This window comes from Coptis chinensis, chromosome 9 (assembly GCF_015680905.1).
Source record: "Coptis chinensis isolate HL-2020 chromosome 9, ASM1568090v1, whole genome shotgun sequence".
Classification (NCBI taxonomy): Eukaryota; Viridiplantae; Streptophyta; class Magnoliopsida; order Ranunculales; family Ranunculaceae; genus Coptis; species Coptis chinensis.
The window spans coordinates 55,886,510-55,908,166 of record NC_141464.1 but is presented as its reverse complement, the minus strand read 5'-3'; the positions used below and the strand labels follow the sequence as shown (position 1 = coordinate 55,908,166).

General features: G+C 37.0%; 1 protein-coding gene and 1 pseudogene across 2 annotated transcripts; both read right to left on the bottom strand.

The window, feature by feature from the left end:
- Positions 1-1,244: 1,244 nt before the first annotated feature.
- On the bottom strand, positions 1,245-5,946 carry LOC147476823 (glutamate receptor 2.7-like; annotated as a pseudogene). Its single transcript, XR_015207916.1, has 5 exons — positions 5,603-5,946; positions 3,991-5,275; positions 2,865-3,171; positions 2,272-2,669; positions 1,245-2,043 (listed from the first exon to the last, which is right to left on the bottom strand). The product of XR_015207916.1 is annotated as a glutamate receptor 2.7-like (transcript).
- A 12,184-nt stretch (positions 5,947-18,130) lies between these two features.
- On the bottom strand, positions 18,131-21,011 carry LOC147476822 (uncharacterized). The gene has a single exon (XM_086582492.1). The coding sequence runs from the start codon at positions 20,843-20,845 to the stop codon at positions 18,359-18,361; it is 2,487 nt and encodes an 828-aa protein (XP_086438618.1). The 5' UTR covers positions 20,846-21,011; the 3' UTR covers positions 18,131-18,358.
- Positions 21,012-21,657: the final 646 nt, after the last annotated feature.

Here is a 21,657-nt window from a genome sequence, read left to right as displayed (position 1 = left end):
TTTCAATCCTCGAAACAGAGCACTTGCAGAAGCCCAATCAAGGAGAAATGTCTTGACATCTTGGCTGCTATTTCTGAGTATGCACTGTTTCTTTGAACTTTCTTTTCTTTCAGAGTTTATTTTATATTTTTTGCCTTTTGTCTCATGATAAATGTGTAAGTGGACCTTCATATATTGGGCAGAGACAACGAAAGAGTTCATTGCAAAGTTGGATCTTAAAACTAGCCAGAAAGTTCTTGGTGGTGGTTACGGCATTGGTGGAGGAGACTTTTACATGCCTGACAACTTTGGTGTTATGGTTTCTTTCAATCTTGAACGTGCCATTGGATGCAAATGCTTTGTTGAATTAATGTTACTAAATGTATGCAAATACTTCGTTGAAGTTGATGTTACTGACTGTATGAAATAGACATACCCACATACAAATGTGTTAATATTTGTACCAAAGTTTTTTTCATAATATTTTATAGAAGCAGCCCATACAAAGTACTTTATACTTTATATGTTCTGTTTACTTTCTTCTTGGAGGAGGTTACTTACAAGAATGTTCATATAGAAGTAAACAAAGCAGCAAATCATCTAGGAAGGTTGGGTGTTCACAACGATGATGGATTCGTAGTATATGGCCCATATCTTGGTTGTAGTTTACTGCCTACAGAGTAAACTGATGTAAGACTGTAATTAAGATGAAGAATATATGACATTTCACAGAGTATCATTTATGGGTCAGCCCAAAGTTACAATAAGTTGCATTCGGTTGCGTTAGATTGTAATCAAGTTCGCATTGATTTCATCACTCTTGGCTAATCTATATTCCAAATCGTTGCACATGTAAATTTGATTACAAATTAAATTAACATCAATCAACTTCATAGTTGGTCATAAAGAAAGTGATTGCCTATGGTTGTTGATGTGTTATTTGATTTTAAAACTTTGAAAGAGTTGTACTGGAAAGTGATGACATGCTCTTGCTCCCGCAATCCAAGACAACATGCATCCCTATTCTTAGTTAAACCCTGAATATATGCCAACGATGTACCATTAATATAGGTTTATTTACTCATGCATGTAATCCATTATTCTCTTTGTTGGTGTTTTTTTGCATGCCAAGTGAGGACGAGATATTTTATTCTTTAAACGGAATTTTTTCATCTATACAAGTATTGTGTGTATATAGTATTTTGATTGCAATCTCTTAAAAAAAATAGAAAAACATAAACCCTTCAAACAAAATATGTAGTGAATTATTAGCTATCAATATACATATATTATTTATTTAAGTTGATTTTAAGCTTTTGAGTCATTAGCTATCTATGTAGCAAGTCCGGCCATAGGCCGGGCCAAATGGCTAGTTCTAAAGAATGTTCGAATGCAAATTTAAAAAAAAAAAAAAGAGCAAATGATCGAAAATTAAGTACTATTCGGAATACGTTGCCGTTCAGGATCTTCATAGTTAAAACCATGGACCCGCCTACGCTTACCAGGAAATGAGTTAAGTATTCTGAGCACTCTTGTTTGAGCCTTAGATTCCCCTGTATATGTCTCTGGCATTTCAATTTCTGTCACAGGAGTCGCTTGGGGATGTCCTGGAGTATTGTATGCACTTATAAGCTCTCCATTATTTGAAGAGATCAATACTACAACATCATCCCTTGCTTCATCCGAATTTAGATCTTTATTCGACATATGAAGTTGTTGGCTATTACTGAAGTAGGTTCGAAGTGCCTTGATCCTACTCCAAAAACTTGCATCAGTACCTGATGTTGTTCCTATTGGACGAACAGAATGGCGTCCAAATTTTCTGAATAGATGAAGAATGTAGAGTACAAGCATAATTGTGGAAGTAAGTGCTGTGAGCAGAAAGAGACCCCAGAAATTACTGACGCTTAAGCTTTGATTATCAGTGTCCTTATTGGAATCAGCACACTCATTGTTTGAGGACTTGAACCACTTTCGATCCAGTTCGTTTAGTTTCCCTTCTTCCGATAATTTTAAGAATGCATTGGAAAAGTCTCTAGCAATGGGAGAGCCTTTAGGGAAAATCTGAAACATATTCAAACTCAATTTAGACTAAAAAGATGGAGAAACTTGGTGAAACATATAGATGTGTGCGTGTTCCATTATCACTTTCTTGTTTGTGCAAAATTTTACATTAGCCACTTAAATTTTGAGACTCTAGTTTAGGTAGAGGTTTAGTCTAGGTCTAGCTGAGCCCAATGTATATATAAACTTGACTGTTAAGAGGTTATATAGACTATACAGTATACTTACAAAGCTCAAGCCTCCAAATCTGTGTGTGTTTTCTGTGACTTGGTAATCCTTGCAGTTTCTTTTAATGAAGACTCGTGAATAAGGAAGCTCTAGGAAGGCAGCTTTTATTGTTCCATTTCTGAATGCTTCTGGATAATCATATTCACTTTTCACATTTATGATGTTGCTTCCATCAAATTTAAGAACATCTTGCATATATTTCAACACGAATGAATCACCATCACAACCAACAGGTGAGTTACTCCTCTGTAATGTTGCAATGTCGGTTACCGTTGGCTGAAGACGTTGTACTGTGAGCATGGATGTGAGACTGGCTGTATAGCTAGACGTCAACACAAAGACGACGAAGAGCCAGACCACCATCACAACTCTAGTGAAGTTGCTACGTAAAGCCTCTCCTGCAAAATGGATCAATTAATAAACCATACAAAATATAATTCAAAAATAGAAAGCCCAAATCAAGGCCCAAACATAACCCAGAATCACAGATGCAAGTACAAACGAATCTACAATTGAACTCCTTGGTCAGGCCCATCAACATTGCCAATTAGATTATGTTTCTAGTTGTGTTCAGACTTCAGAGGAGAACTTACTGTGTGCAAAGAATATAGTGGAGAATGTGAACCACATTGCAGTGCTAAGTTGATTCATCCATGGACCTCTAAATTCTGGATTGGATCTGTGTTCCAAAAACCAAACAACAAACATTGTGTACATCAACGCAATGCTGACTGCAAGCCACATTGCAGCGCTGAATGGCTTTACAAACAACCATGCCTTTTCTTCGGATTTCACAGGGACCACCATCGTTAACCCTGATTCTGCGTAAGGTTGAGTGAATTCCACGTAATTGGTTCGATTTGCTAAGATCGTAATATCGCCTACCGCAGCATCAAATTTCTTGCAATAAACAGATTGGGACCACGGTCAGAAGTTGACAAGTACTTCATCACATATCAGATAGCATGCAGGAGAACTAAAATGCAAGATAGACAAAAACAATTACAATTACAATTGAGACAAATTTCAAGAGTCTTGGTGATGTGAAAGGCTTTCATTTTTTCAGAAAAATGAGAGCTTTTAGTTTTTGTACTAATGTGTACTAATGTTAAACATGCAAACTGAAACATTTTAGGAGTATATGTCAAAAAAAATGTCATTGTTCCCAGGAAATTTGTTTTTTACAAAAATAGTATACGATAATATGAATTTGAGTCAATGTTATATTTTTTTACTAAAATTCACGGAGTCAGATATATATAATATATATAAAAATAAAAAAAATAAAAAAAATAAACTGTGTCAGTGGCTCAGCATAACCTCATTTCAAAAGCATATATCGAAGCTGAGACAACTGACCGGTACGACTAATCAAGATAAAGTTAAAATTTTCTTGTCATTGCATGCTTGAGCTGCAAGCTTGCAAAGAGCCAAAGACACACTACAATCAACATTTAGACCAGAGAAAAATCAACACTGAGGATTGAACAAAACACTTTGATTTTTCATTAAGTAACATAATATAACGTTAATCAACTTATTGGTATAACTAATGATTAAAAATCTACTACAAACATTAAGAAATTGTTTTAGGTTCCAATATCAGTGGAATCCGCTTTTAAACTATTTTTGCTTTCCCAATTAATCCCAAATTTGTTATGCTATGTTCTGTTATAAAAATGTTGGCTGTTATTGAATAATAACAAAGTTAGTGATTACCCCAAGGTAGACCTGATCCACCAGATCATTATACAAGCCAGGAGCGGTGTTCACGGACTTAAAATGTATGGTAGAGTGTAGTTGAGACGTTGTAGAGCATTCTTGAACACATCAATACAGAAACCTGTGGGATCTTCTCCTTCCTTCACTTTCACAAACTTCTCAAATGAAGTCCTACCAGGTATACCGATAACCATTCGATTTGCAGCATTTGGCATCACCCATCCAAGTGGGACTCTTCGTAGCCCCCCTGGCCAATGAACTAGATCATCCAATAAACTCTTCGTGCTTTTCTCTTGACTCATTTTGCCATCAATAACCTCATCTGTGAATCCATACTCCGGGGACCAAAATTTTAGCCGATTGTAACTCTTTCCAACCACATTAACAACCTCATAAGTCGTGAAGCAAGATAATTCTCTGTTTTGAAATTGAATTTGTCCACTTAAACCAGTGAAGTTGCTAGATAGGATGTTGTCCAGTAAGGCAGCACTAGTACTAATATCTGTTGATTTTTCCATGGCTAATCCTATTGTGGAAATGGTATCGTAAGCACGGAGAGCGTATATTCCAGGTTCAGATTTATCTTCCTGAGGGTCAGTTGATCTGAAAAGATTTCGGAATTGAATGGAGAAGTCTTTGAATGATGGGCTTGTTTCAGAGAAAGGGGTCCTAATTCCTATAATGCCTTGCATGGAGGACATAACTGATGAGTTAACTATGTCGAATTGGTTTGTAACCGAGTCTGCTGTAATCCAGACTGAATCTCTTCCCATGAAACCGATTTGCTTCGCTTCTGTTATTATACGTGTGGCTAGCTCTAGCGATGACCGAACAATGATGAAGACCCTTGATTGCTTGTACTTGTTAATTTTCTCAAGTTCTTCACGAATGAAAGAGTTTGGATCGGAGAGTGAAGAAAAAGGTGGGAAAGCAGACCAGTGCTCAACCTCTGAGCCCACAGCTTGCAATGCATCTGAAAGAAGTGTGAGGATCCCCGAATCAGTAGTACTATAGCTATCGGCTTCATAAATTACGATAACTCTACGCCAATCGTAAGAGCCCACAATGGATGCAATGCATTGCACTTGTAGAGAATCATTATTGACCATCCTCACCAAGAAAGGCCATCTCACCGAAGTTAGTGGAAGGGTGATTGAAGGTGCAGCGAAAGAAAGGATGGGGACGCGTATTCGCTTTGAGACTTCAGCAACTAATGCTGCCTCCTGCCATGTTTCCATGCCGATAATTGCTTGAACTTGCTTCTGTTTTATAAGGTTTTCAGCTGCAACACAAAACTGCCATATTAGATATTTTGTAGATCTCTTTCCAATTTGAGGGTAAGAAAATTAAACAATCAAAACATTAGCGTTTTAAGCTCCTTTCAGGCTTTCATACATAAGGCATCCCTGGATTATTGGTGGTCGATGACGAATTTCAAAGATGCCCAAGCGGACATGTACTCGAAAAAGATTGAGGAGCAGTAAAACAACCCTGAACAAACAGAGTGTTCCTAGCTCATTTCTCTCAAAAAGAGCATAAATGTTTAATATCTTGTTTCAAACTTGAAAACTCAAATGCAGATTCAATTTGATTGATAGAAATTTGTTACCTGCCGTGGATGCTTGGAGAGGATTTCCACCCGAATCGCTTACATGGAGGACTAACGTCTTCTTGTTGCCAGATGCTTTATTGAAGTTCTGGATGGCTATTTCCATGGATATATTCTCTTCTTTTCCAATACGAGAATTGACGTCGATGATGGCCCCAATGTGTGTGATATCATTTTCTGCTGATATAACTGTGACTCCATGGAATACAAAAATGAATAAACTGAACAAAAAGAATAGGTAATAGTATGGAGTAGTAGCTGGAGAATGCATTGGGACAGAGGTCATAGAATCACATGAGAGAAGTTTGTTTACCAAATTTTTTGTAGCACCATAATGACCATATACAGGATTTCTTATGCAGACAAAGTCTACGCTTTTAGTAAGATTAGTTTGGTCACTTGGAGACAAAAGTCTTCTATAGACTTTTACACACGACCTGTTAATCCATGGATTGATGATACACCATAAGATGTCGTTTATTGTGTTGAAGTCAAGATTACACACCTCAAAATAGCAAACTCGTCTTATTCTAACCTATAACAAGATTCGTCTTCAATAGGATTACCTCCGCAATAATCAGTCATAATCAGTGTCCATTTTTCTGTTTTGACACGGTTTGACTGGTTATATGATTAGAACTTAGAACTACTAGAACCATCCTTGAAACGTTGACAGGCAATCTAATATACTAATGAATTTTAGATGTTGACTCATAATATAAACTTCAGATTTTCACAACCAGTAGCAATTTCCCGTATTATAAATGGAACTCAAGTTTAGAATTTATTGTGGATACACAATATTTGTTAGTGGTGATGTTAGGAGAGTTTAAACATGATTGTAATAGGAAAACCATTAAGAAGAAGAATGGAGAAGAGTGGAGGCTAGAATAATTGGGTTAGAGAGTTGTTAATAATCTACCCATAATTTCATCTATTTATACTTGACTTACTTGGATGTCAAACTATTCAAAACAGAAACTCCTAAATACGTATCCACACTTATAGAAACGTGGGATACTTTACATACTTCAACACTCCCCCTCAAGCTGTAATTACACAAACTATGCAAATTACAGATTGGATTGCAAAAATAAACGATAAGAATACATTGTTCCCCTTTTCACATAGAACTATCTTTAGTTGAAGAACTTGGACAACTGTTGAGACGTTCTAGAAAGTGAAACTGTTGGTGTAGGCAATGGCCTAACCTAAATACTGAAGGTGTACCACAGTCACAAACTGAAACCATAACACCGGTTTAGTGGCGCGCTGCTTGGCTACTAATCACTCCATTCGCTGTTATGGCTGTCATAATATAAATTGAAAATAATAACACTAATTTTATGTGCGCTTCTCGGCTGCGCATGCTACTATCAATATCACTGTTGAAGTCAACAAAATACTATTATGGGTACTCCTGAATATTGAATACTGATGAGTGCATATCAATATGTCTCCATATTCTCCTGAAACATACTATCAATATTCTAGCCTCACTTCAAAAGTAAGGCTAGAATTCATCCGGAAGCATTTTGCGAACAAGGTTCATGATAGCCCTATATGTAATGCTGCTGGGAATGTGGTGGAGAAGGCCTCAAGTTTCCAGGATGTTCAACGGACTGTTAGAGCTTTTATCTGTTTTTTCTTTAGATGTGCGTTTTTCTCGACAAGTCCGGGATTTGGAGTGCCTATATGTTATCACGAGGTCGTTGTTGAAATTGATTGAGATAGAAGAGTATGCATGGGGTGCGACAATTTTGGCGTTTTTATATAGAGGTCTCGAGGCTGCCACATGCGAAGGTGAAAGGGTTACGGGCTATATGACTCTTCTACGGGTAAAACTTGAGTATTTTAGAGTTTATTTTTTTAATGTTAATTTTATTACTCTATCAATATGTTAACTATTTGTGTATATCTAGGCATGGATCTATGAGTATTTTCGGTATTCATGATGGTCCCAAACTTCAACTATATATCTCGTCACCGGCCGGCGTGCTCATAGACACATCCGATCGTTCCACACTATTACAATACAACGTATGCATTGCGGTTTTATCGGCGATAATTGATGATTTGAATGAGTTCAATGTAAGTATTAAATTCAATGACAATTTGGTATTTAAGTTTGTTTTATTTTTTTTTAGTAATTGATCATTGGAGTTGTTAATGACACATTTGATTTTGTTTCAGGTTGTTTGGCATCCCAACAAAAATATCAGAGATACAAACCCGATCGATGACATTGCATTTTTTGAGGGATTGCTATGTTTTTCAACATTGTCGAGCTTTCTGGTTATCCAAGGGTGGTCGCGTCGGTTGGGTCATGTGCGGCTTGTACCTAAAGATCCTCCAATACCAAATTGGAGAACAAGAAAATGGCGGGGGCGGGTATGAGGTGATTTGGACCAATATTGGGCCACTTTTCTGGGAGTCGTGGCAGAATCACGTGATCCAACCCTGCAACCGAGGACCTATTTCGTCTTATCCATGGGAGTGTCATCAAAACTACATGACTTGGTATACGATGAATTCTCATATAGTTTTGGTGAATCCTGAGCTTCTTCCTATTCATCCCTCCCTGGAAACACTACCTAACTGTTCACTGATTGTAAGTATTGTGATTTTTAATTGAGTTTCTCTAACTGTGATTTTTTGCATTCGATTGGTAACTTATTTTGATTTTCCTTTTTTAAATTTAAGCGGCGTCATCGATGAAACCGATCGTTTGCTAGAGAGAGGTCCGCAATTGGTGGGAATGATATGCCGAGGAAGCAAGGTCCTCCTTGAGCAGTACAACTTGACCAGTGCAAGTACATTGGTGGGCTTATAGTTGATTTGTTTGGTTTAGGGTTTGTAACTTTGTAATTTGTTTGATGGATGGATTATTTGAAACTTTGTTAACTTTGTTTTCAGTTTTAGTTTGATGGATGTAATTTGTTTTCAGTTTAGGGTTTGTAATTTTGTTAACTTCGAATGAATGGATGGATATGATGTTTGAATGAATGTTGGATATTTGAATGGATGAATGATGTTTAATGTTTGAATGGAATTTGATGAATATGAATAGATGAATTTGATGAATGAGTATTTGATATTTGATGAATGAGTGTTTGATATTTGATGTTTGAATGGAAAAGTGGAATTTGATGAATATGAAAGTGTTGTAAAAACAAAACGAATTTTGAAATTTTTTTTTTCCAAACGGCCCAGCCGCATCGTTTGGCATAAAAGCCAAACGACCTCAGCAAATCGTTTTCCCTTTATACCAAACGACTTCGGCAGATCGTTCTCTTTTAATCCCAAACGACCCATTAACATCGTTTGGCCTTTATACCAAACGACATGGCCACATCGTTTTGGTCTAAAGGCCAAACGACCTCTCCGGATCGTTTGGCCTTTAGACCAAACGACATGGTCACATCGTTTGGTATAAAATACAAACGACTTGTTCATGTCGTTTGTCTTTAATCCCAAACGATGTGGATGGGTCGTTTGGGATTAAAGTCAAACGACTTGACCGTGTAGTTTCGGTCATTATTGACAACATACGAACATTATTTCAAATCACTCGATTGCCGTTCGAATCAACTAGTTGATCACTCGATTGTCATCCGAATCAACTTAGTCAATCATTCGATTTCCAAATCACTCGATTGCTATCCGAATCAACTTAGCCGATCGCTCTATTTCCAAATCACTCGATTGTCGTCCGAATCAACTTAGTCGATCACTCGATTTCCAAATCAAATCAAATAAAAGCCCTAACATTATTTCCAAATAACATAAAAATCAAATCAAATTACACTTGTTCCAAATTACATCAAAATATCAAATTATATTAATATATCACTTAGTCGATCGCTCGATTTCCAAATCACTCGATTGTCGTCCGAATCAACTTAGTCGATTACTCGATTTCCAAATCAAATCAAATAAAAGCCCTAACATTGATAACATAAAAATCAAATCAAATTACACTTGTTCCAAATTACATCAAAATACAAATTATATCAAAATATCATATCGACAACATACAAACAACTTAGTCGATAACATGTACTGTTGGGTCTTCAACGAGCTCCTTTTCCCATATTAAATTGGGAATGTTCAATGCCATAAATTGCAATTGCCTTGCTGTCAAGGCCAAATTCCAACTTTCAGCAATATCATATCGAGCTCTAAGCCATTGGCGCATTACTGGAGGAACCGAACAATCTTCAACAAGTTCAACATTGACAAAATGATTTCCACCAACATGTGCGCTACCCAACACTTGGGTCACTCTCTTAGGATTTGCTTGGGTTCTCAGCGGCATGAGAAGGAAGCAAGCGGCGAGCTCCTAAATGCATAAGGACAACATTAAATCTTAAAGCAAATAAGTATCCAAAGAAAAGGCATGCTCATCCACTTATTTAAGGGTCGCGTAACCTTCTTCATGTAGGATTTCCTTCATCGAATAAAAACCTCACTTTGATTGTACAAAGTACAATAAAGGGGAGGTTGTCGATAAACTCGCGTACAACTCCCTTCTCATCTGTGGCCATTCTTCTTGACTTCTTCCTAATGCAATCAATGAAAGCTCTATAACCGCAGTTGCCATCGCCAACGGGGGTCATGGACTCTAACAATGTATTTATGCATTTCTTCAGGAATATCCAACCCGTAATCCTTAGGACCCCTCGTATTTCCAAAGTCTAAGCCATCTCTCACATTTCGTGGTGTGACTATTTTTGGAGAAGGCTTATTTCTTGGTGTGGTTGTTTTTGGTGTTTTGGGAGAAGGTTTATTTCTTGGTGTGGTTGTTTTTGGTGTTTTCGGAGAAGGCTTATTTGTTGGTGTGGTGTGGATGTTTTGGGTTGGTAGTTTTGGAGAAGACTTCTTTCTTGGTGTGCTGTGGGTGTTTTGGGTGGGCATAGTGTTTGGTTGTGACGAGACCCACTCTTCATGGTCACGTTGAGAATGTTCAAAATGAGATGGATCTCGCTTTGAAGAGTTATCATCTCCAGTTGGAAGCTTTCTGCTGCAGCTACCTTTCGGCCGACCTTTGGTTTTTGCTTCCTCAAGAGGCGGTACTAGCCATGTACTTTCTGGTACGGCAATCTCCATAAGCTTCCTAATCATAACCCTCTGCTCTTCTTCAGAAATCATTGCAAACCTATTCATGAACAAGTCCATCGAAGGTGCAACATCGGGACCAACACCCACTGACACATTGGGAGAAGCAGACAATGTTTTCCAAAAGGGGTCGATAGCAGTCAAAGGGATGGACCGCTCTTGCTCTTCAAGCTCAATTAATTCATGAGCACATGGTAGTCCATGGCTCGTGCACAAATAACACCAACACCTTATCTCTCCATCTTTAACACGCTTTACGCGGCTATCTATTTCTTCAAATAACAAGTCCAAACACTTGCGTGAGACAAAGCCTCTGAGTTCACGAAACAAAGGAATCCGGTGGTGGTCTTTGAAGTTACAATCATACTTCTCTCGAAGGTAGCTCTAATCTCGGACATCCGGATCTCTAGAATCGGGTGGATTAAGCTAAACATACTCAAAAAAAAATCATGGCGTTTGCATTTCCTAGTACCGCTTCACGAGCATGAGACCGCTTCAACTCTATTGGTCGTTGTACTCCCAAAGTGAATGTGTTGGTCGGTCCAACAACATACTGAATCGATCCCCTGCGGAGGAAACCAAGTCTCGCCAAATAACAAACAAAATTGGAGTACTTAACCCTCGTAATATTTTTCCAAAGCATCCCATCTGTTTGGAAAATAACCTCTGTCTTCGATTTGACTACTGGTGTTCCACAAGAACTGGGCCTTCTCTACAAGTTCTCGTAGTTGGAAAAATATCGTAACATTTTGAAAGGGCCTTAATAACGATATGCCATCTACATAGATGCTTGTGTGTGTTAGGAAAACTCGTCAATCGGCACTCATCGGGGCTAAGTCCTGTCGGACCACGATCACCGGATGGGCTTATGTCACCAAGCAAGCTACTAAAATGATGCAGGGCCCACTCATAGTCGATTTGTTGTTTGGTGAAGCAAAGACGACACGGTGAAAGATTTCCACGTTGAAGTCACCCCAACAAACTGTACGAAAGGCCACCGATAGCTGTTAGTTTTGTAGGTAGCGTCTAACATGAAAACTGTTGGAAAAGTCCGAGCCAACTTAACACCTTCTGGATGGGCCCATAACAATCCCGTTATCTCCTCGGTATTCTCATCCTGTCTCAACTCCTCAAAATAATGCTCTTTTAATTTGCTAACAACTCACGCAATCTCTGCAATTGTGTGAGACCGTTCATATCCAATTTCCTCACCTTCTGCCTTGCAGTGTAGACTTGGGATATACTAGAGATGTTATCATGATACCTATTCTTGATGAAATCAAATATTTGTTTAGGTTTTATTCCACACTTACTCATCTCTGACAAATACTCAAACTCTGGAACGGTTAGTCGAGTAACAAATGCATGTCCTTCAAGGGTCTTCGCCAATGGATGGTTGTGAACACCATTAAGAACGACAATTTTCTAACTATCGACAGTGCCGCGTTGGAAAACACCTTTTAACTTAAATGGACATCCCGATTTCTTGGTTCCCGACCTTCTCTTATTAGCCCTCTCTTCGCCTTCCTTCTTGTGTGACCGATACACACCCGAAGCACTTCGCAAGCCAAATTCAATCTTTGCTTTCGGTTTCCTTTGGCACACTCCGACTTTTCAATGACCACAACAACATTAACTTGTCTTCCTCTAGCGGTTGCCCAACTGATTGCCTCGCTACGTGTATGAAAGACTTAAACACATAAAAAACAACAACTATTATTAATACACTAATAAAGTTATATTTAGAAAATTTTTTAAAAAAAAATGAAATCAATGCCTACTCAATCATACCTCTTCCGTAGTAAAAATTTCTGTTGTATCACTTAAAATCAATTGGCAATCCACATCATTCGAGTTTGCAGAGGATCGGTTCCCGGATAGCGGCAAAGAATTCTACATATAGAAGAATAAAACAAGAGTCTCAAACAATTTGCATTTAGTTTCAAAGTCAAAAAAAAAAAAAAAAAAAAAAAAAAAAAAAAAAAAAACTTTTAATTAAATTTAGTCCAAACGACCCAGCCATGTAGTTTCATAGAGGGTCCAAACGACCCAGCCATGTAGTTCTATAGTGTCCCCAAGCGACACGGAGAAGTCGTTCTATAGTTTTACCAAAGCGACCCGGCTATGTAGTCTATAGTGTAATCAAAGCGACACGGACATGTGGATTCGTAGTGTTCTCAAACTACACCGCCATGTCGTTCTGTAGTGTTCTCAAACTACACGACCATGTCGTTTGATAGTATTCCCAAACGACCCAGCCATGTCGTTTGGGCTCGGGTTTTGCATCCATTCATTCATTCATTCAATCAATCAAGTGTTTTGTATTCATTTTAATCAAGTGTTACCTCATTATTTAGGTTTGCACTTTGTCGTCGACGATTTCTCGGCATTTCATTTGCTCGACTTGTCGCATCTTCAAATTCTTCACCTTGACCTTCAACATTTTGTTCCACTTCTTCACTTTCAACATATCTTCTATTTTCTCATTTTCTAATTTGTTGTTCTTCTTTAATTTGTTGTTGTACCTCAAACATTACCTCAAATACTTCTTCTTCATCTTCATGTTCCATTTAGAGAAACTTGAGTATGTAGAGAAACTTGAGTATTCTATGTAAACCCTAAACTCTAAACTGAGTGAATGAGTATTCTATATATATTTGAAATTTTGATATATTTCGAATAATTGAGTGAAATATATTTGTAAACCCCCCAAACTAGTTTATTATTTACAATTAAATAAAAAAAATGGAAAATAACAAGTTTAGATATAAAACAAATTATTATTTTAGATTTGGATAATTGAGTGAAATATGTTTGAAATTAAATTTTTTTTTATGTCGGTACGAAATTTGTAAACCCTAAACCCTAAACCCTAAACCCAAACCCCAAACCCCCAAACTAGTTTATGATTCAAAATTTGAAAAAGAAAATAAAAAATAATAAGTTTATAAATAAAACAAATTATTATTTTGAATAATTAAGTAAAATATGTTAGTACGAAATTTGTAAACAACTCTAAACCCTAAACCCTAAACCCTAAATCCCAACCTAGTTTATGATTCACAATTTTAAAAATAAAATTAAAAATAACAAGTTTAGATATAAAACAAATTATTATTTCAAATGATTAAGTGAAATATGTTGGTACGAAATTTCTAAACCCTGAACTCTGAACTCCAAACCCCAAACTAGTTTATGATTCACAATTGAAAAAATAATAATAATAACAAGTTTAGATATAAAACAAATTATTATTTTAGATTTTAGCATGTTTGATTACATGTAGCATGTTTGATTACATTTTTTAACTTGGTTATAAAGATACTATGTCACGAAATTTCTAAACCCTGAACTCTGAACTCCAAACTCCAAACTAGTTTATGATTCACAATTGAAAAAATAATAATAATAATAAGTTTAGATATGAAACAAATTATTATTTTAGATTTTAGCATGTTTGATTACATGTAGCATGTTTGATTACATGTTTTAACTTGGTTATAAAGATACTATGTCATAACAGATAAAGAGTGCATGTAGTTTTATTGATGTAATTGTGTTGTTTCTAACCCAATTTTTTAAATCGGATTTCAATTTTTCTAATTCAATTGAAATCGTTTGAGTGCGTTTGGAATCGTTTGAGTGCATGTCCACGTCATTTGAGTGTACACTCTCAAACACGTGACCAAGTCGTTTGAGTGTATACTCAAACTACATGGACAAGTCGTTTGAGTGTTGAGAGCACTAACACTCAAACTACGCGGCCATGTCGTTTGAGTGTGTACTCAAACTACATGACCACGTCGTTTGAGTGTACACTCAAACTACATGGACAAGTCGTTTGAGTGTTACTCACACTAACACTCAAACTACCTGGCCATATCGTTTGAGTGTATACTCAAACTACGCGGCCATGTAGTTTGAGTGTACACTCAAACGATATTGCCGCGTAATTTGAGTGTTAGTGTGAGTAACACTCAAACGACTTGTCTATATCGTTTGAGTGTATACTCAAACGACTTGGCAATGTAGTTTGAGTGTAACTCAAACTCAAACGACATGGTCATGTCGACCATGTCGTTTGAGTTTACACTCAAACGACTTGGCCAAGTCGTTTGAGTGTACACACAAACGATGTGATCACGTAGTTTGAGTGTGCACTCAAACGACATGACCATGTCGTTTGTGTGTATACTCAAACGACTTGGCCAAGTCGTTTGAGTGTATAGTCAAACGACATGACCATGTCATTTGAATGTAAACAGAAACGACCCGGAGGGTTCGTTTTGGCGATACCGGTTGAATTGGTTGCTGGGCTTGGGCTTTGATGGCAAACTTGTAAAATGGAAAATTTGTAAAATTTCTTTTTTTTTAGGGGTTGCCCAATCCAATTTGATGAGTGACCGATGGAATCACCTAAACTAATGATCCACCAAACTAATGATCCACCAAGTTGGATCCCATTATATGTTTTTCGCTATTTCAGTGGTGCAGTTAATAATGAACTACTGATCCACCAAGTTGCATCCCATTAAACGTTTTTCGCACCTTCACTGTTCACACTATATCACTAGTATCATGAACGTACGTTAGAATAACACCGTATTAGCAGGTTACATAATGAAACAAAGCACATAACCTCTCTAATGGCTGCCGCTCTCGATCTCTCTCAATAGTGAGAGTAGAGAAACCCTCTCCTGCGGGGAAAAGCAGTATCTCTCCTTATCAAATCTCCTTCTCTTCTCACCTTCCCTGGTAGCTTCTCTCTTTTCCCACCCCAGCTGCAATGAAGAAGAAAAAGAAAAAAAAAATCACTCCTTTAAGTGTTCTTGCAACACATAGGATGATCGACATCACAGGTCATGCACTTCATTGGATCTGGCTATGGGGGTTTTGGTTTTCTCCTTTGGAGAAGTCTTCTTTCCCAATTTTGCAGATTGTTTCTTCTTTGAAGACCTTAAATAAGTTAGATCTAGGTTTCTGGTTATATTTTTCAGGTGTTTATTGCTTCAAGCTGGTTCCTTTGGATCTAGTAGCTCAATATCAGTGGCAAAGCCATGGGTTCAACCCTCTCTGTCTGTTTCTCTGGTTTGGCTCTATATCTTACTTGGCTGAGGACAAGGCTCTCTCCCATTATCTATTCCTTCTCTGGATTGCTGGTTTGGGTAGTAATTTGGTCAGGCCACCGCCCCTTTGTAGGGCTCTTGGTGGGGCATTCTTTTATGGGATTGCTAATCTGCCGCTTGTGTCGTGGAGTGTAATACTGCGCGATTTGAAGGCTCTTGAGTCTTTGCTTTGGGAGATCCAACATGGTTTTTGGTTGAGTACGGTTGTAGCTGATTTGGAGAAAGTGGTGGTGGGGTTTCCAATGTGGGTTTGCTGCCGGTGTTGGCGTTCGGTTCAGTGGAGTTCGGTTCAAGATTTTATGGATGTTCAAGACTTGTTGTGGTTCTCTTGTATTGTTTTCATCTATTTTTTCTTGTGTTGTTGTATGTAATCCATCTTTTGATTAATATAATCAGTTTGTTCATCGGAAAAAAAAAAAAAAAAAAAAAAAAAAAGGACCCAGTTGATGATGATTTACACTTTTTTTAGTTCCATATTTATCTATATATTTCAACTACTATAGATCATAGTACAAAATATCCCGATATATCGTGATATTTGGGATATCTATTCAGATTTCAGAAAAATATATATATATAAATATTACGATATGTTAAGAGATATATACGACTACAAATATCGGTGATATTTTGACGATATTTGCAATATTTGTGATAATTGGGGATATTTTACGATATTTGGAGATATTTAACGATATTTTGTTTATATAACAATTTTATTTAATATTTACCATTATATTTTAAATAAATATAAATAATGTATCATGATATATCAAGAAATATCCACAATATCTACGATATTTATCGATATTTTAGATATATCCACGATATTTGCATGTGAAACAATGTCAAATATCCCCAAAGAGAGGGATATATCCACAATACATATCCAGAAATTGAGTATCGATAAATACACATATCCTAATATTTTGTACTATGCTATAGATTATATTGAAGAGAGTTAGAGTTACATTAAAAAATATTTTTTTTACTGTTGCGGGACTGTAGATAAGAGTCGCAATTTTTATAATAGTTAGATATTAGAGCTCAGTCAAGTTAACTTGGCTAGGCGAGTTAAGTTATCTTGCCCCCAAAAGAAAAACCAATGCATGGCGAACTCAGGGTAGCAATTGCCACCTCGGAAGTGACCTACTTAAACAACAGATGAGGTCACAAAAAAAACTTATTTTGTAAACCAATTTCATTTCCTTCCAATCAAGCTCCAAAGAAAATGCTTTCCTCTGCAGAACTTTCATACTAAGTGAGACATCAAGGACTTGTGATCTAAATGCTGTCCAATTCATCAATGGGTTTAACCAATGTTGTAGCGTTACTGTTAAATACATTTCTTATGACACTTGCGAGTTCCGACTAGCTTTACTCGGGTTATATGGGTTCTATAAACACTTCAAGACATCAACCTACAGTACTCAAATCGTTTAGGCTCAAACAAAGTTGGCAATAAATAAACATGACTGTAAATGAAAAACGGTCCAAGAGCTGTAAATTTAGTTGATTTTCAAAAGTTACCAAAATTTAGTTAATGCTTACCTTGGTTCCTCCATCTGTTTTACAAAAACAAATACTATCAGGATGACCACGTTATGCTAGAGATGAGAGAAAAGAATAGGTGTGTGGGAGACAAAACACAAATAATTGTGTTGTTCAAAAATAAGAGCAGGAACCGAAATCCAACTGAAATTAAGAAATCAGTTGGGTAGGAGAAGACAATACATTGTTGAGAAAACAAAATTTGTTAATGCAAAAGCACTTCCAACGATTCTGTAGTAAAAAGTGAAAAACGAAAAGTACAATAAAAATACAAAGTACTTTTAACAAGAGCACATTTTTGGGCTTACTCTCCCGAGGACTTTAACCAAGTGTGTTCGCGAAAATCAATCATATCCTTAGAGCATTTGCAAAAGGGCCACCTTTTTTATCTTTGGGTGATAAACTTCGGTGATAGTTTTTTTTCCACCGAGTTTAAAAAAAGAAAAAAAGATTTTTCGTTTTTTTGATTTTTTTTAAAAAAGATAGACAATATATGGCAATGCAAATGATTATTCTGTGAAAACAAACCTGCATTATGGCCATTTTTATTTTTTTAAAAAAAGAATAAAAGTGAAAAAGATAGACAATATATGGCAATGCAAATGATTATTCTGTGAAAACAAATATGGCAAACGAGAATAAGAGCAACTACATGAATTAAACTATTTGACATAAACCAAATGGATCGGAACCAAAGAACACAAGAAGCCACAGGAAACAACTTCATAGATGATTAAAGGCACAAAGAACAACTTCATAGATGAAGAGATAATCACATATGACAGGATCAATGTCATTACAAAGTTACAAACATTGGAACAGAATGTAAAAATACACATAATTCGAGAGAGAACCTACAATTACTTAAATATAACAACTACCACAACAGTTCTTGCTAGAGGGAACCATGTCAAAAAAGAAAAAGAAAAAAGATAGTGTGTACCTGTCCAAAACCCATTGATTACGTTTCTTCAATCTTACCCTTGGCAGATATTTCTTTGAGGTGTTTGACATTTTCCTCAAACTCTATTAGTTTTTTATCTAGACAATTGACATGTTCTACAAAGGAGTCAAACTGCTCCTGACAATTAAATTCAAACTGTTTAATCCCAAACTTCTCAAGCCAATCAGATTCCATAGGTTTAATCATTTGGTCAGACAAGCAGCGCTGCATCTTCTCCTGTTCTTCCTGTTCAAACCTCTGTCGTTCAAATTCCCTCGTACTTAGAACAATGCCACCAGATCCACTAACATCCATGTAGAGTGGTTCTTCAGGCTCTGGGTTACGCTCTCTATACTCAGCAAATACTCGTCGAGTTTCCTTCAGAGCTCTCCTATAGCCTTCAAGTAGACTGCTCATCATAACAAGTTCATGTTCAAGTTTATCATTGTCCGATTCTCTTGTTTGCAACTCATACCTGGTCTTCTGCAGATTATAACTCAAATCCTCATTTTGCTGCTGCAACTCAGAGAGTACAATTCCCTCATTCATTCCAGCATTCAGGCATGCTTGTTCTTTCTCCTGATAACAGGCTTGAGCTTTGCCTACCAATGTGCTTATTTGTTGCATGTAGAGATAAAAGTCTTGCACAGGTACATCCGTCCTCATCCTCTTTTGGTGATCATTAAGAGAATGGCCTGCAACATTGTCATGGCTAAGTTCTCTCTTGTAAGCATTATCAAACAAAGACGTGCCACCAGGATCCATATGAGTGTCGATCCTTGAGGGAAAGAAACCAGATGAGTGATCAGGAAGGTGGAAGGACGGGCTGTAAGTGATGTTCGTAGTACCAATTGCCTGAAGAAGGTCAGTGGAAGAAAAATCCCCAATCGCAGTGCCCTTTGACTGAGGATCAAAATCTTGTCCCTCTTCTTCCTCTTTCATCACGTCTTGACTCTCAAGCTTCTGAACTTCATTCAGATTACAACGCCGCAAGCAATGATCAGTCATGTGGCCCTTCTCATTCAAAAACCATGGTGCCGGACTTCCAGGTTCTTGTTTGCATTCTTGATAGTCCATAGAATCCTCTTCTCGGTATTGTTGCTCATCCACATTCATATTCTGACCCAGAGACAACTCAATCTGTTGCTTTTCTAACTCTTGATGCTGACAATCCTCTGCACTCCCCATCTTCAAATCAACAGCATCGTCTTCCTCAACCACAGGAACCTGCAGCCTAGGTGGTTCTTTAAAGAGTTCTTCCCGCTGTGACTTCATCAAGCATTGGATATGTGAAGCATAATAACATTCCCCACCTTCTTGTGCCTGAAGCTCCTTATCTACCATATACCATATCAATCCAGCCCAATCAACCTTCTGCAGCTGCCCATTTCTAATAAGTTCAGTGAAACTTTTAATCTCTTTCGGGACAATCCATGGTTCATCATGTAGAAGGATCCAATTCGACAAAAGTTCTTCAATAAAAAATCTAGATTCTTCAGATACCCTTTCGGGTTCAAAATCAGAAGTCTCCAACGAAATACTCTTTTCCTTCTTCCCCGGAAGTTTCAATGCTCGACCAAGGTCAGCCCGACTAAGCTTAATCCTAAAATCATTCACAGTACTAAAATGCGAACTACGATTATAATTCGCAATAAGCAATTCCAGTAAATCCGACCGAATTTCCTTATCAAACTCCATATTCACAAAATCCCATAAACCTAATCGTTTCAAAATCTCCTCATGCTTCCAAAACTCTAGTTTTTTCTCAGGAACAAAAGGTATAGGCTTAAAATTCTGTTTCACAATACTCAATCTTTTCTCAAAAGCCGCCCGTTGTTTACAATTCATAGCTCTCTTCCTTTTCGTGTTTTTTCGTGTAGTAACATTTGGAGCTATTATAGGTACATTATTATTATTATCCAACATAAGACCAAACACAACATTATTATGTTCTTCCACATTTGTAACAGACAAAGGAGAGTAAAAATTTATACCTTCTTCTTCTCCTTGTTCTTCTTGTTCCATCTCTTTCTCTTCTTCCCCTTCCGTCTCTTCTACCACAAATTCCCCACCAAAGTTTCCATCTTTCTCATCATTTTCTACATTCTGTACATTCTCAACCTCTTGGGCCATCTCATTTTCAATAAAAACCTCTTCTTGATTCTTTTCATCTTCAATTGAAATAGGCATTTCAGCCTTGTCCTCATTCTCTTCAATTGAAATAGGTGTTGGGCTTGGGCTTTTAACCCTTCTCTCATATTGTAACAAAACATCAGCTTTAGGTTGGTTTGTTATAGGGTTTTGAAAGATATCAATATTGGGGACATTATTTTGTTCAATTGATATGGGGTTTTGAGTGGGGACTTGGTTTGGGTCAGTAATTGAAATCGAATTAGGGTTTCGGAATGGTTCAGAATTGGGCATGCTGTTATTAGGGTTTGGTGATTGGGAGAGACGAGTGCGAGGGGTTGGGGGTTTTCTAGAAGATTTCTTCTTCTTTGGCATTTTTTTTTTTTGATAAGAGAAAGAGAAAGGGAAGGGAGAAAAAATGGGGGCAGGCAGGACAGTGAAGCGTGCTTTTGGCTGGACCGTCTTGTTTTGCTTCTTTCCTAATAAACTGGGATTAAGTACTCTTTAAGTATGTACTTTGTTATTGGCAATGTATGATTAGTTATTAATCGGTACCGAATAGGTCATACTCGAACAAAAAACATACAAAATAAGAAAACTCAGCGCTCAACTCGTGGTATCTAAAATCTTGTTCAATATTGTAAACTTTGACAACAAGCGCACGTAACAATTTAAATTTGAAACAAAAAACATTAAAAAAATCACCCACCACAAGAAATTGCCGTGAAAATTAAGGTAATGCCCACAACAAGGAGTTGCCGGGAGATAGCAAATTCACGAAAGGTTGTTGTCATGAGTCCTTTTTTGTTTTAAATTATTTTTGATAGCCACCATAAAAAAAAATCAGTTGTCGTGAGATGACTGTGTTCACCAAAATAAAGTATTTGCTTGTGTTAATTATCAAAATTCTTTTTCATTAATTTAATCACAAAATTTTCTTATATCTAGCATATGAAAAAATTTGCCACGAGATAGCAAAACGATACTTTGATTGCACATTTTTTTTCATGATTTTGGTGCTGTTCTTGGAGTGTATAAAGAAATTCTAAAGAATAAAATGAGATATCCGTATGTCGTGTGTTTAAAATTTGAAAAAAAAAATAAATAAATAAAATTCTCAATGACAACTCCCGGGATATGAGATCTCACGGCAACCCGATGCCATGTATTGTATAATCTCACAGTAA

Coding starts and splice junctions, on each gene's coding strand:
- LOC147476822 (XM_086582492.1), bottom strand. CDS start 20,845: ATGCCAAAGAAGAAGAAATCTTCTAGAAAACCCCCAACCCCTCGCACT.